Source organism: Myotis nattereri (genome assembly GCF_964212035.1).
Source record: "Myotis nattereri genome assembly, chromosome: 17".
Taxonomy (NCBI): Eukaryota; Metazoa; Chordata; class Mammalia; order Chiroptera; family Vespertilionidae; genus Myotis; species Myotis nattereri.
In genome coordinates, this window is record NC_138092.1 from 24,310,910 (window position 1) to 24,327,791 (window position 16,882).

The 16,882-nt window shown below is 41.7% G+C and overlaps 1 protein-coding gene across 1 annotated transcript in view; it reads right to left on the reverse strand.

Annotated features, from left to right (window-relative positions):
* Positions 1-16,882, reverse strand: part of SAMD12 (sterile alpha motif domain containing 12) — a 255,150-nt gene that overhangs the window by 63,269 nt on the left and 174,999 nt on the right. The window contains exon 4 of the mRNA XM_081111380.1: positions 1,049-1,189. Within this exon, the coding sequence (XP_080967506.1) occupies positions 1,049-1,189 (141 nt within the window). The remainder of the gene's footprint in view (positions 1-1,048; positions 1,190-16,882) is intronic.

The following is a 16,882-nucleotide window of genomic DNA, read 5'->3' on the forward strand; positions in this document are numbered from 1 at the left end:
TTGCAGGCAGTGCATTAGTTCCTCTAGGCAAATGGAGTATATCACTGGGCTAATCTAAATGTAATAACGTGAAACTTGGATGACCCAGATTTCTCCAATATCAGCATGCATGCAATGACAATATTCTAAAGATTGAAAAATAGCCAAGACTCTCAAAAATACATGGCTTATTATCCTTTCATTTAAAACAATATACAAGGGGCATTAACATGAAATAAATAAAAGGTGATAGCCAATGGAGGTTGATAGCAACCAACTCTTATCTAGACATACAAGTTCCATACAGTGTCACTTAAGGTTTTCTTCACATTCTAGCTTTACGCTGTCACTTCCAGTTATAGAACTCTTAAGTGCTCTCAACATATTGAAGTTATTAATGGTTCTTGTTTAGAATTATATGGACTTAACATTCCAGTTTTAAATTCCTTGTAGTCTATTTTTTTAAATGGTTCTATTTTCAAGATTCTAAATAGGGTTCTCACAAACACTACAGTGTGTGTGTGTGTGTGTGTGTGTGTGTGTATACATATAGACACATACCTGTAAAATGTTTTTCTCCCTTTAGTCAGTGAAGGGCAAAATAAAACGTAACACAACAAAAATCCCACTTACATCACTGGTCATATGAACTATGAACTCACTCAAATTCCAAGGCTCTCCCAGACTAAGATAACCTGGGCTGTCCTATAAGTTGTGCAGACTGTGTATACTGTACAACTCTAGGGAGTGCAGCCATACCCTGATCTCTGTGATGGGTACTCTCTGGGGTGGAGCGGAGCACAACCTACATAGTAGTATGTGATGACCTTGAAATTAACTAAGGCAATACTGTTCACCCATCCATTACTTATTTGTGCATCCTTCCCCCATAGTGAGCTACGAAAAAGAGAAGTTTGAGGTGGGAAGTGGCCTTTAAATCTATATACTTTTTAAATAAAGAAAATGTTGCAAAACAAAAACAGAAACAAAAACAATGACAGTTTCTCCCTGGCTCTTCTGTATCCCTCCCGTCTCCCCTTCCATCCAGCCACTAGGAAGAGCGGGGTACCTTGTGTGAGTAACTGTAGGTTTCTGACTTCTTCCCGCACCTTCAGCTGGAGCACCTGTTGCAAGATGTGCTGCCGGAGGTTCTCCTGGGCAATCCCCATTCGCTCAAGCTTTTTGTCGGTAAGTCTCAGCAAAGCTCGCCCTGCAGGGGTTCAGGAAATACAAGGAGAAGCACATAATCAAGGGCTGGAGAAGGATTTCCATCTTAGTCTTGGCTAATTCTTTATACCAGAAGTTTCTATCTAAACACAGACTCTTCAGAATACAGGATCCCCCATGATTCTCAGGAATGGATAATCCAGATGAAAAAAACCCCACACATTAAAAAAAAAGAAGCCACATTTTTAAAAAAAATACATTTTATTGATTTTTTTACATAGAGGAAGGGAGAGGGATAGAGAGTTAGAAACATCGATCAGCTGCCTCCTGCACACCTCCTACTGGGGATGTGCCCACAACCTAGGTACATGCCCTCGACCGGAATCGAACCTGGGACTCTTCAGTCCACAGGCCGATGCTCTAGCCGCTGAGCCAAACTGGTTAGGGCGAAGCCACATTTTTAAAAAACATATTTTTATTAATTTCAGAGAGGGAGAGAGAGGGAGAGAGAGATAGAAACATCAATGATGAGAGAGAATCATCAATAGGCCGTCTCTTACACACCTGACACTGGGGATCGATCGAGCCTGCAATCTGACCTAGAATTGAAAACCATGACCTCCTGGTTCATAGGTCGACGCTCAACTACTGAGCCATGCTGGCTGGGCCAGAAGCCCAATTTTTATCTAATATTGGCAATCCCCAACTGACCCACACATTGAGTGAAATGAAACAGCAACATTTTAACCTGGGTATTTGGGTCACAGACGGCAGGTTTCCATAGAAACCGTGCTGTTCGCTGGATGATGGGTTCTGAGGCTGGCCCACAGGAGCCCATGTTACTGCCAACTCAGCTGAAGACCTGGATGCTGTAACTGTGGTTAGAGAGAAACTCCAAGACGTTTAATGCAGGTTACAATAACGTTTCGGTGAAATATGTATTTAGAGTTCCAGTTTTAATCTGCAGCATGAGCTCCCTTGCTACACCCCTGGTGCTGGGCTAGGTTTCCACGTCCAGCTGGTGGGAGCGAAGGCTTCCTCCCAATCATTGGCCTAAAGGGTGAGAGTGAGATGGGGAGGGGGAGTGAGAGCTTCCACAGACTGCAAAATAAGGAGCCTCGGGGTGTGCATGCCTGCAGTGTGTAGACACTCTGGACCCTAGGTCGCCCTGCATGGCTTCCTTTCAGCCTCTTTCTCTCCCTGGAACGTCAGGTGCTTCTGCTGTTACTTTGGTCTCCATCAAATTCTCAAATTCTCCCCTCTCTGTGCTTGCCTTGAAATAAGCACAGGTCTATTGTGAGAGCTGAGAGCAAGAAATACAGAGAATGAATGTTGTTAAAGGCCCACAGCACCACCCTGTGCGCTTCCCCTCTATACCCCCAGTCATCACACTGCAGATCTCTCCTTGACTGAGGAAGAGGCAACTATGTGTAATCAATGGTAAGTCTTTGGGGATCACAACTTATATATTTCAGAAGATAAATGGTTTACCTCTTTAAAAAGGAAACGAAATAGCCAGAAGATGGGGTTAATGGGTATACCGAGAATCTTATGGACAAAATCTGATTCACTATTTTCTTTGGATGGTTTCTATAGTGCCACCCATGTCCGAGATTCTGAAAAATCCTTACAATAATTAGATCACTTCTAGGAGCCAATGTCCCATCAATCTCCTATCCCACCCCCCATGTTGACCACACACTAAGAGTATCCCAATTAAGTGTGGTGCTGCTTTAGATCAGGAGTGATAGGTAGTCAATTGCATCTTTTTTTTTTTTTGCAATTTATATTGTCATATTTTGTTGCTTATCATAAAAATCCAACTGCTCATTTAACAAACATTTATTGAGCATTTACTATGTCCCAGGTTAACTCAGTGTGCTCTGCTGTCCACTGCCTACACAGGAAGAAATGCGGGAGGGAAAAGTCAACTCAATCTCAAGAGAGCAGCACCAACTAAATTTCCTGAGACCCTAAACCACAATGCAGGTAATCTAGGCTGCTGGGCCATTCATAGACACCTAGATTCCTGGAGTTGAAAGAAGCTTCAAGTCCTTCCCATGGATTGTATTCCTGGCATTTTACTTCTTTTCTTTTTCAAATCAAAACAGGAAGTGATGGTGCCTTGGACACAGGTGGAGGTGAAGAAGTAGAAAGAAGAAGTAGAATTCTGGGTATATTTTGAATGACACTGAGATGTTTAGAGGTGGGGTATGAAGGAAAAACAGACATCAGAAATGACTCAGGTTGTCCACCTGAGCCCCCAGTGGCAGGGGGCACCATTTCAGCACAGGACATTGAGTCACTGCCCCAAAGAAGGATGTGTGGGAGGGAGGAAATCCCATTAGTGTTTCTGCTATTTTTTTTTTCTTTTGAGAGCACTTCAGATCTGGAGAAATGATGAAAAGGATAGAATTCAACAAAGGAGGACAATCAGAATATTCTCTCTTTCCCAGAGTGGTTTTTTCCTCTTCTAATATGTTTTTATTGATTCTAGAAAGAGATAGGAAGGGAGAGGGAAAGAGAGAAATATTGATGAGAGAGAAACATCAATTAGCTGCCTCCTGCACATCCTTTACCAGGCATTGAGCCTGCAACCTGGGCATGTGCTCTGACTGGGAATTGAACTGGTGACCTCTGGTGCATAGGATGATGTCCAATCAACTGAGCCACACAGGTGAGGGCATCCCCATAGTATTTTCATTCCTTCAGCATTCTACTCAAAGCCCAGAGTTCTGAGTTGAAGGGGTAGCATAGGCATAACCTGGTGGAATGTAGAGAAATAAGAAGAGTCTGTTATGAGCCAAGCTCTCTTGGCCCCAAGAGAGATCTTGTGTGCTAAAAATATTTCCCAGGACTCTTTATAGAAGTTCAAGCCAGGGAATATTCTGTGAAGAAGTTCACCCAGCAGAGACATGGATCTGGTGCCCTGCTAACAATCTTGGAAAATTAGAATTTTGCTGCAACTGAAGCTTGAGTGCATACATCTAAGCTTCACCGTGTGTGACTCACCCCACTGCCAGCTCCACTAGAATAAGTACTTTTCCTGTCAGGTGTCCTATTGTCCCAGGTGCCCTATTGTTGCCTACGGCTGGCACAGAGTAATGCTCAAGAAATATTTATTAAATGAATATACTTGCTGCTAAAATGAATGTTGTCTTGGTTACTCACAAACTGATGACCTTAAGGTCATTAAATTACTGTCTTTTCTGATGCAAGGTACTCCGCTGGAAACTGACTCTTAGATAGGAAAACAACAATGGGAAACTGGACGTCGTAGAGGGAGGAAGCTGCGTTGTGTTGGTGGCAACCACAGAAAACATGTGCCAAGTGAAGAAATAGAGAACTTGAGACTAAAGGAGGCTCCGCCTTTCTGCAGGCTTAAGGAAAGACATGTGTCTTGTTCTGTTTTGGAACAGGCATCAAGTGCGACTATAGCCTTGCTGGATAGATGGGCAGGGAGAACAGGAGAGAGACAATGGACTCAGAGGGCAGTGCCTTCATTTCCTCTGGTTGCCATAACAAATAACAAACATGGCGGCTTAAAACAACAGACGTTTATTCCATAGAGTTCTGGAAGCCAGAGCTCAACAACAGTTTCACTGGGCTGAAATCAAGGTGTTGGCGGAGCCACACTCCCCCTGGAGGCTGTAGGGAACATTTCCTTTTGCTGGCCACCACATTCCTTTGTGACTACATCCTCTAATCTCTGTCTCTGTCTTCACCTTCTCTTGTGGTGTTTAATGTCACCCTGCCTCTCTCTTAAAAAGACACTTGGGATTTGATGTAGGACCTGCTTAAATAAAACAGGATAATCTCCTCACATGAAGATCCTTGACTTAATCACAAATACAAAGACCCCTTTTCTTTATAAGGTAACATTTACAGGTTTCAGAGATGAGGACCAGGTGTCTCTGGGTGGCCATTATTCAGTCTACTACACGCTGGAGGGAACCTCTGAGATTTCTGAGTGTGGCCCAGGATTCAGGGTGTCCACGCAGAGAACGGAGGTTCAGGGAAAGGGACTCATCTAAAACCGCCCAGGAAATAAGGGGAAGAATTAGGTCTAGACCTTCAGTTCCAATCTGGTCTTTGGTCTCTAGTTCATGTGCCCCCCATCTTCTGCTCAGAGAACTGTCACAGAAGCCCTGTCATAGCTTTTCAAGATGAAAGATCGCATGCTATAAAGCACAGTCGGAAATTTCAGGGTTAGCTGGAAGATGTGCCTTTAGTTCATACCCTACTGGGAAGTCTTGGTATCACTGCAAGTGGTTGGGAGTCCACATTTCCCAGAGAAGAGGCTGAATTACAGAGGTTACTATATAGTTACCCAAACTAATGGCCACTTACTTACTGGGTGAGCTCCAAACCTGCTCTCAGGTAAAGGCCTGCATCACCCAAGGTGTAGAGTTCCCTGGCTCTACTCCAGTTCTGGCTGGGCCAGAGAAAGAGAGTGACAAGTGTTGGGCATATAACCTGTGTTCTACAGCCTGAACCTGTGTTTCTTCATCTCACCACTATTCCAAAATTGGAATTTGTGAAACAAAGGAATAGGGAGAGAGATATAATTGCAAAAACATGGGGTCAGGAGTTGAAAGGTAGAGATATATGCCCAGAAAAGCATACTGGAGTTTTAATTTCCTCATCTCTACCATGGGGATGAAAAGGACGCTATTTTATAGGGCGACTATGAGGATCAAATGACATAACACACATGCCCTTTGCAAAATGGAGTCACTATGAAGATGCCATTTGGGTAGTACCACTCTTTGAATGGCTGAGAATGCTTCCTCCTTCTTCTCCTCATCACAACAATGACTATAATAGCAAATATTTAGTAAGCAGTTACTGTGTGTTAAACACTGTCCAAAGAGCTTTCCAGGGACTACCTCATTTTCAACAATTCTCTGAAGATACTAACTACAATCCATTATGAGCTACTGTACACAGTGGAAGGTCATACATGTACTAAACTGCAGATCTCGGATACATATATGCATAGAGACATGCTCTGAACCACCTCCTAAACTTCTGCCCAGGAATTCTTCAAACAGACCTTATGCATTCCCCAAGCCCATTTCTGTCAACCCTCACATAGGCAGCCCCACTAGGGCAGGCGAGAGACTGATGGGCAGGGAAGTCACCATTTCCGACGACTTAAAGGTGAGCAGTGCAAACAGTGGCATAACTTCATGATGCACAGGCCTGTGATGGCCGTCAGTATTTGGTCTTCACTCAGTGGAGTATGACAGGAGACAGAGGGGTCTTTGAGAGGAGGCTTTAGACCGATTCGTCCACTCCTTTATCATGTAGACTACCTACATTTGGACCTTGGGCTGAGCATGTCACATTGCTAGGAAGTAAGAAAGAAAGGTAAATAAGTTCCCTGCCAGGGGGACAAGCACAGGTTCTTCAAGAGTCCATAGGTGGGACACCTAACTTAGCTAAGGTCCTTGAATAACAACAACAAAGAGTCAGGAAAGAGGAGGAAGGGCAACTGAGGCACAGGGATCAGCATAGGCCAGTGGCTGGCAAACTGCGGCTCGCAAGCCACATGCGGCTCTTTGGCTCCTTGAGTGTGGCTCTTCCACAAAATACCAACTTCTGCGCATGGGCCACGAAGTTTCAATTGCACTGTACGTGCATGCCCGCACATGGTATTTTGTGGAAGAGCCACACTCAAGGGGCCAAAGAGCCGCATGTGGCTCGCGAGCCGCAGTTTGCCGACCACTGGTATAGGCAAAGACAGGGCTATGAAAACCAAATCATACATTTAGGAAACTGCATAGGGCTGAGTATGAAGTGTGAGGCGGGAAGCATATCATGTGGGGGTCTGACCTGACATTTACGATGCCCACCTGACAGGTAAACCAGTCTTGCTTTTTTTTCTCCTCCCCACCCCAGAGCAGCACATAGGAGACACAGGGATGATGTTCACAACTCCCATTTGCAGAACTAATATTATGAATAACTCATTTTTGCCTATACCCAATCCCTGCTCATTTATGGTAAAAGACTCTCTCTTTTGCATCTGGGGTCTAAAAAAAAAAAAAAAAAGTTTTCCTGTAGAAGTTTTCACTTCTAAAGCACTGTGCAACTTTCTTGCTTATCAAGTCCATTTTTAATTCCGCCTCCTCCCACAATGGAGATCCATAAGAGCAGGGTTTCACTGAAGTTCCCATGCACCTAGCTAGGGCTGACCCCTTGCTAGCACTACATAAACACAGTATTTGTTAAATGAATGCTGGGTGTGTGACCCAGACAGGGCAAATAAAATATCTTACTAGAATTGCTATGGTTTCTCAGAGAGGCATTGTATTTCTTAGATCATATCTCCAGGGACAATATAAGCCTAGACTTGCTGTCAATGACTGTCTTTGCTACCATATGGAGAGATTTTGCTAGAGAATTAAGACAACAGAAAGACAGAAAGAGAAAAAAGGGGGTGAGAGAAGGAAGGCAGAGAGAAAAGGAGAAAGATAAGAGGACATTTCATTTCCTGAGTAGAGTCTTGCCTGCAGTCAGATACCCCTGGGTTTCTCATTGATGAATGGCAATGTTGGGGGGAGGAAGTGAGTGAGTTGAGCTCATTTGTAGCCCTTGCACCCAAGACAATCTTGACTTACAGATCTCAGCTTACGTATAATTTCCAGCTGACTCACTGTACCGTCCTGCATACTCCTATTTCAAGAAAGCCCATCCTGGTGTAGGTGATAAGAATGATATGAACCTACAGTAATTTGTTCCCAAAATGTTAATCATTGGAAAATTCTGGTATTTTAATGATCATTCCTTACAAATTGTTTGGAATACACCTTAATTCCGATTGCATACTTCTGTAAGGTTGATACACCAGGGCCAACCTCCTGATCCAGTTCCACCAAGATCACAATCTCAAATGTCCGGATGTCATAATGGCTGGAGGAGAACCACTCTAAGGGAGTAGGGGAGCAGGTGGACCACAGTAGACTAGAAAGGTTTGTTTTCCTAAAATGAGCAATTCCCACCTACTTTTGCTAGGCTAGAAAACAGGCCAAGTGTTGCCACTTCTTTTTTTAAGAACTGAAAATCCAGAAGTTTTACGAAATCTCCCAATTTAAAAATTGCCCATGTTTTCCATCCTCTGAGAGCCAAAGAAATCATGTATAGGGGTCACATTCAGCTCACAGGTTGCCACTTTCAACATTTGACTTTTAACCCTCTTTCTGCCACATCCCTCCCACGTGCAATGGAAAGTGATTTGGGCAGCCTTGCCTTCAGGGTTTCAACTGACTTTAGGAATGGACTTGAAGCTGTGTGAGTCCATTCTGTATGTAGCCTATTCTAAATGAACAGCTAACAAGACCAAGGGTAGCTTGAACTAGCCCTCTTGTTTTTTTATAACCTAGACACACATTGCAATCCCAGCCTCCTAACTAACCCTCCGGCCCGATGCCTGATTTCCTGAGGGTGACTGTGAGTCACCGGTGCCAGAGCCAACAAGGACCTCCGTGGTCTGCCCACTGCCTCATTTCCTGGCAGGAAAGTGCACAAAACCTTCCAAGACCGATACGTGTCCTCTCACTGCTACCTGAGTGCACAGCCCACTCTTAACAGCCCGAGAGCCAAGGCCGTTCACTCATTTGGTGACATTTACAACAACGAGCAGCGAACTGAAGGCCCTGCTCTGGGCCGAGGGGAAGAAGGGCTAATGGAAATTTGCTTTGCGGTTACTGTAGGTAATTCACCATACTGATGAGAACTGAATATTGATATTTTTAAACCAGACTTGGGTAAAAAGACTGTTTTAGACAATCTAGTTTTTTGGTTGGGTATATTCAAGTGCTGATATTAATAATGAATTCCCACCTAAAATATAAACTCAGAAAGAAATGATATTACAGTGTTTTTCAAACAGAGAGAGAATGTGGCCCTGCATTGCTTTTTTTCTGCCCTTCAAGAAAGACTACACAGCTTCCAAACAGTAAAATCAAGGTTAAATCATTTTATGTTGCCTGTAGTACAAAGAATTACCAAATCGCCTCCAAAAAAAATTAATTTAAGAAAACCCTAAAACATTTTGTTTGGAGACTCTATTTCAGTCCCTGGGAAGACTCAGTAATTACTTCCTCTGTACCTCAGAGCAGATTTTTCAAGCAAAGTCTAGTACCAACATAACACAGACGATAGCCGAAGATGGATGATATCATAAACAACCTTCAAGGTCTTTTCTGTTCCTGACAGGTGGACCTAAACTCCTGGTATGCTGGCGTTTATTTGTTAGCATGTTTATGCATTGTTCTGGGATTCTCTGTTAATCAAGTGTCACTATATGAGCAACCCACTGTACATTAGACATCTTTTAAAATTAATTACCAAGAGGCATGCGAGATGCCTATTGGCAAGCCCCCTCCTCCCCCTCGATATTCTTCTGATGGCCATCACAGCCAACACATGGAGTGTGCCTACGCTGAAGAGACAGACACGGGCATGCTGGCTGCTGTCCTTGAATTAATTTGAACTAGTGACCCATTTCCAAAGTATCATTTAAAAAGTTTCAAAGCTACTTCGACTTTCTCTTCCTGAATCCTAGAAATTGTTTTTCCTTAAACTTTTATTAAATGTTTAACTTTATTCATATCAGGGACTTCTTTAGTAGAAAAAATTAACAGGTGAGCATTGTCCCAGCTCCAGCTACATTCAGCAAAAGAGATGAAAACAATGTTCCTGCCTTCAGAGAGCTAAAAAAAAAAATTACCTGCAGATGTGAGATCAGCAAGCATGAAATGGCCTAAAAGCAATTACAGTACACCCTCCTTTAATGCCATTGAGAGGTTCTGTGACTTTAAGTGAAACAATGTATAATGAAACCAACGTTACCATAGGCTAATTGATATAAACAAGGGTTAAGTTCCTGTGGCATCTCATCAATGTTATAAAGAAATGATGCCGAACAAAATGATGTTACTTGAGAACCTGCAGTAGGGGATAAAACCTGTAGCAAAGACCATGAGGGCCATGAGATCTAATAGGAAAGCTTTGGAAAAAACAGAAAGAGGCCTTGGTTCTGGAGCTGAAAGTCAGAGTTAGATTAACCAGTTATTTGCTACATGGTTACTGTGATGATCACCTCACTGGGCTTCGGATTCTTTACTTGTAAATTGGGGGAAGAAATGACACCTTCTCTCCCAAGCTGTGCCGATTAAGTACTCTACGAAGTAGGCAGAATAGAAAGTATCATTGACACTTTTAGGACACACAACATCGGATGGGCAGTGGTGTAGCTCACTCCAAAACTAAGATGGGGCACCGGAGGCAGGGTCTCCTCATCTGTAACAGGGGAGTAATGATTTTAGTCACTTTTCTATATGAAAGTTAAATTAGGTAGCAAATTTGAAAGAGTCTAGCATAGTGCTTGACTCAATACAGTTTTTTCCAATTAAACATACAGGTTACAACAAGGTGTGTCTTGTTTGGGTTTCTATATTTATAGTTACTATGTCCTATATAATAAAGAGCTAATATGGTAATTAGACCAGAGGGTGGAACGACCTTCAGGAACAAACTTCTGGAATGATCAGTGGGTGGGGGGTGGGGCCACGAGGGCCGAGGCAGCCAGGGCTGCGAGGGCCGAGCCCCTTGCACAGATTTCGTGCACCGGGCCTCTAGTTATAATATAACCATGAATTTTTTCACATGCCTGTCTTCCCTCCCAAATTTTGGGCTCTTTATGAAGAGAATGTGGGTTTCAGTTAACTGAGTAACTCCAGATTCAGCAGTTGGTAGATGTTTACTAAAGTTTTGCTGAATGACTACATGGTCCTATGAGAAAGAGAAAAGATATTATATAATTCCCATTTCAAAGACCAGAAAATAGGCCAGAAAAGTGAAGGGACTGGCCCAAAGTTACAGGGCTAGGAACTGGCAGGGAAAGACGAGAACCAAGACATGTGATTCAAATTCATATTGTCTTTGCTTAAAAAGGCTATGCACACGTCAGATTAGCATCCACTTACTAAAAATCAATGGTGCATGTGGCGGGGAGGAGAAGGTACAAAGATCCAGCCCTGCAGGGCCACTGACCCAGCCTGGGACCACTCCAGAGGTCAATCCCAGCTCCAGAACCACAGCCCAACCCTTCCCTCTGCCCAGTCCTGTTTCTGTCATTTCCTCCACAGGTGTTGAACCTGAGGACACCACCCACTAAATGTCCAACTCGCAGATCTCCTCTGAGCCCGCTTTCTGGGGGACCCAAACTGTGACAGGCTTTTGCTGGACAAAGGGCGGGGGCGGGGGGGGGGGCGACTGATTCCCTGGCATAAACCTTACAGGTTGCCTGTAGTGATTTTAAAACAGCCCGGGTGGCTTCCTTGTACCATCCGGCATGCTTCTGGTCACCTACCTTCACAGATGTGTGTGCAGGGAATGAAAATGAATTTTTACAGTGACCTCTGCAGTATATAATTAGTAAGATAATTCTGCTGTTAAAAATTCTTGTGTATATCATCTATTGACTTTATAAGTGTGCCTCATTTCCATAAAACACTATATAATCATAGTACACTGTGTTTGAACACTATGTAAATCATAAATACATATACATATGCATGCACACATAAATTTCCATACACATATGAACATGCATGTATAATTTATCTTACCGAGGGCTAGCTCTATGCCAGGCACCATGATACATGCCTGATAGGAGTTAATTCATTGGGCTTTGAGAGGGAGGCACAATGACTTCTATTTGTTTTTTTCGATGCAAACATTAAAGCCTAGAGGGATCCTCATAAAGACTTCCCAGCTAGAAGAGTTGATGCCTTGGCTCAAACCCAGGACCACCACACCTCTGGCTTTCCTGGCTGTGACAGGTCCCTTGTGCTTTTAATCACTACACCACACTGAACATTAATTTGAGCAAATTTCTTACAAAAATCTGTGAATTTGATAAAAGAATAACAAAAACAAAATGAGACTCACTGGTTCCTCATTTTATAAACTTGGATTTTGCGTAGTGAATATTTCCTTAAATCAGGAGACACCAAGAAATACAAACAGGTGAAAGTCACCAAGCTTTTGGGAAATATATCACATTGTCCTTTGTAAGAGTGATATCTTCTCGTGAGCTTCACTTTATAATCCTTTCTATGCAGAGTAATGGAGCATTGCAGCATACACACCTTCAGCTACAAGAATCTGTAAGCCAACACACACTCCACCAAGTTGTGACTGCGAGAACACACCCTCAGAAGCCAGGAGATAGGCACTGTCAAAGGAAGGGCTGATTCCATTGAATATTGATCAGCCTCTAAAAAGAGAACTGAGATGGGAAAAACATCTCATAACTGATAAATGTATTGCTATCATAACATCAACAGCTTAACTTCAATCAAAACTCTATTGGTTAAATTAGGTTCTCTACATAAAAATGTCAAATGTTAGAATTTCACTATCACAGTGAGTAATAGCTTCAAAATGGCACTAAGCTGAAGAATTCAATGACACCATCCTTAGAAATGGCTTTATGGGATTGCCAGGTATGAAATCATAAATCTCTATTAGAACGGGAAATTTCCATTGGTTTGGGTTGCATTTCCCAGTGCACCATCATCCCAGTCTAAGCCATCTAGACCATTTTTGTATTGTGCTTCTACCAAAAAGAACATAAGTATTTGTAGTGAACATTCCTAGAGTTCTCCCTCAATCACAGAGTGATATGAAATTGGACACATGAAAATTTGAATTTATAACACTTCTTTCAGACTTTCTTTGATGATAAAGTAATAGTCTTCAAGGTTTTTTAAGTCCTGGGTCCTGTGAATTTTCTGGATTGGATTATTACACCATTAGGCTTTATTTGAAGTACAAAACCATTAAAAACTAACAAGGATATAGAAGTCAGACCCTATGATGATTCACCTTTTAAATGAGCTAAGTCATAAGATTCATTGCTGGGAACACACACACACACACACACACACACACACATACACACGTATAAAACATCTGAAGATATTGGGATTGCTCATATATTTAGTAAATGCTTCTACATTTAACCTTGAAATTTTATTTTCAGAATGCCTTTCCACCACTTACAAATGTATCCATGTGATTTTTTTTTCAATCCAGCTTTTAAGATGAAAGTAAGCCTTTCTTGAGCGCGATTTACATATTGTTCATTTGTTCCCCACAAATGATATTTTAAGCTCAATATTCTGATTTATGAAGCTCCATGTCCTTGTCTTCCCATAAGAAAAAGACACATTTCCAAGATTAGATTCTAAACAATCCACCGCATGTGATTATTAAAACACAGGAAAGTTCGAGGTGAAAAAAATTCATATGCCCACAAAAAGAAATAATTCAGTATTTCAAAATCATTGAAATTAGAGATGGAAAAGGCTTATTAGGTCATCAATCAAAAAAGAAGTACATGCATTTGATACCCAGATTTAATATGCCAGAGATATTGGGTCACCCGAGATGCCTCTAATCTCTTGATAAAGTGGAGAAACTAAAAAAGAACACTTAAGGAGCAGAGCCCTTAATCAAAGGCAAGTCCCCACAGATCAAAATATCAGAGAGAAATATGTAAGATGCCGGGGAGAGGCAAATGGAGCGATGACACTGAACTCTCAAGGAGATACAACTTGATTGGAAAGTTCTCTAGATGGAGAGGAAGTCATGTATGATAGCCGTGACATTCATGCTGACAGTGTCCAGGGATGGGCTTTACAAGGGATCTGTCACAGCCAGAAAGCCAGAGAGGTCAAAGGCTAAAGGTTATTATTGTGTGTAAAACCCCAACCTTTCATCTAAGGAATGTAACAACCCTTAGAAACCTGCTCTGTTTTCCTTCCAGTGAAGAGCAAAGGCCGGTAGTAAACAATCTTCTGAGTGTGTGTGTGTTGGGGAGGGCGGGGGTTGGGGGGAGAGAATGGGTGTAGGGGCCCTGGGACTGATAAAGCAAACACACACAGAACAGATGCTGGCATCTGCCAAGTCAGCAGACTTCTCCAAATCTTTAAGTATCTTCACATCTCACCACATGACCTCCGATAACACAAATCTTTGGTAAGCCAGAGTCCGGTTGATCTTTTATTTCTTCATTAGAAAAACAACCTGACACCAGTAACTAGTTGTTACAAGCCACTTGAAAAAGAGAAGCCTGCCAGAATACATAGAGAAATGGGGTTCAAAGAAGCTGCTGGGGAGCAATCTCTGAAATGTATCAGAATCTCGTCAAGAGTCCACCCACACGCCCTGCCCTGGGAATTGGGTACAAAGTTTCTCTCCTGATTTCTTGCATCTCTCCACATACACTGAGGCGGCTACCTGCGGAGGTGACTGGCCAGCCTGCCAATTCCTTTAAGGCAACTGAGAATTCCGGAGGATTTGTTCATTTCAGCCAGGTCGCTGTTGCAACTGGGCTAATGAAAACAAAGGTAAAGAGATAAAATGTACCCTAAACTGTTGAGCAAATTGGGCTAGAATTCTCAGCGGCAATGGGGAATAGGTCTTCTATACTTTGATAAATTTTACATGTGTGTGTGTTTAAATTGAGACAGTACAGCAGAATGGTTAAGTGTAGCATATATATATATATATATATATATATATATATATATATATACACACACACACACACATGTATATATATATATATATATATATATATATAATCTCAAAACCCCCTCATACAACTTAAATATATACCATTTTTATTTGCCAATTATACCTCAATAAAAATGTGGAAAAAACATTCTGGAGTCAGATTGCCTGAGTGTAAATTGTAGCTGTTTCACTTACTTGTTTTAAATTCCTGTATCCTCAGTTTCTACATATGTTAAGAAAAAGAAAGTATAATAATAATACTAGTTATATCATAATGTTGCCATGAGGATATTGACCACAACAGATCACATTTAATGGCTGGCATCTGACAGGCTTATCATGATATAATAAAGTGCACCAGCCATGGCTGGTTGCTCAGTGGTTAGAGCACTGGCCCATGGACTGAAGAGTTGTGAGGTTGATTCCGGTCAAGGGCACGTACCTTGGTGGCAGGTTTGGTCCTCATCCCAGGTTGGGGCACATGCAGGAGGCCACCAATGGATGTGTCTCTCTCACACCAATGTTTCTCTCTCTCTGTCTCTCACCCTCCCTTCCAGTCTCTAAAAAAAAAAAATCAGTGGTGAGAATTAACAAAAAATAAAGGAAAAATTTGTTCTAATAAAAAAAATAAATAAAGTGCACCTAAGAAATAAATCAGAGGAAGGGGAAGCTCTGGTGAGGGACATGAACAGCAGTGCCATCCTCTTACAAGGAAGAACCTGTAACTTGAATTTACAAGGCCATTGGTGATTGATGACAAAAATGTTGCTAGGCCTTTGGAACAAAGACGATATATTGCATTTGTTCTTCAGCAATAAGATAAGCTTGGTGTGATGTGATTTGTTCGTTTGACTGACTGATTTTTGGTATCGATACTACTTGGTGGTCTCAACGCCTTCTTGGATCTGTGGTTTGGTGACTGCACTAATTTTGAAAAATTCTTGGCTTCCCAAAGAAAATGCAAATATTTTCTTGGCCTCATTTTCTCTTTCTTTTCCTTCTGAAATTCCCAATGATACTGAAGGTGGCTGAGGTATTTTGAGGCCTTCCTGATTTCAGAGTACCTCAATTGTTAGCCTGGAAATACAGTAAACAGAGTTAACCCAATAGTTCTTAGTTGCCATTTGAAGTTTCTGTCATTCAAATATGTGCATAGTATGTACATACAAACTTTAATGTCTATAAGAATTACCAAGGGAGTTTGGTATGTATGCAGAATTCAGAAACAGGAATTATGACTTGGTAGATTTGGGGTGAGGTTGGGATGATGTACACTTATAAGCACCCTGCATGAGGCTGAGGCAGGTGATATCATGGTTACAGTTAGAGAAACGTTAGCTCAACAAGTGCCTTACTATTTTCTACTTGTGGCACTCCAATAAGTTCTGTAAGATTAATGACCCTCTGCCTGAACCTATACTTCCTTTGTTATATATTAAAATTGTCTTAATTTAGTTCAAGAATGAACTGTTCTTACAACTCTCCTACAATGGCCAAAATTAAAAACACTGATAATACCAAGTGTTGACAAGGATGTGGAAGAACTTGAATTATCATGAACTGCTGGTCAAAGTGTAAACTTGAATAATCACTTTTGAAAACTTTAGAGTATTTATTAAGCTAAACATACACAGGGCCCAGCAATTCCATTCCTGGGTATGGAAATGAGTGTTTCTTTCCACCATAAGACATGTACAAGAACATGCTTAGCAGCTTTACTCAAACTAGCCCCAAAGTGGAAATCATCCAAAGTTCCTCAACAAGGGAATATTAAAGTTTAGGATATAGTCATCTAATGAAGTATTATTCAACAATGAAAAACCACAGACCACAGTTATATTTGACAATATGGATGAATCTCAAGGAGAAAATCTTGAGAGGAAAAAGCCAAGCATAAAGGAATTTTTTGTAAAAAGTAAATAAATCTAATATATGGTGGTAGAAGTCAGAATGGTGATTCACTCTGAAGATAATCAGCTGGGATATGGCACAAAGGACTCTATTAGAATGAAAAAAGAAAGGAAGTTAGGATGGGAGGGAGGAAGAGTGGGAGGAAGAGTGGAAGGAAGAGAGAAAGAAAGATAAACTGCTTTGTCCTAGAACTTGAAAATCTGGAAAATAAGTCTTTTGGTCCTTGCCA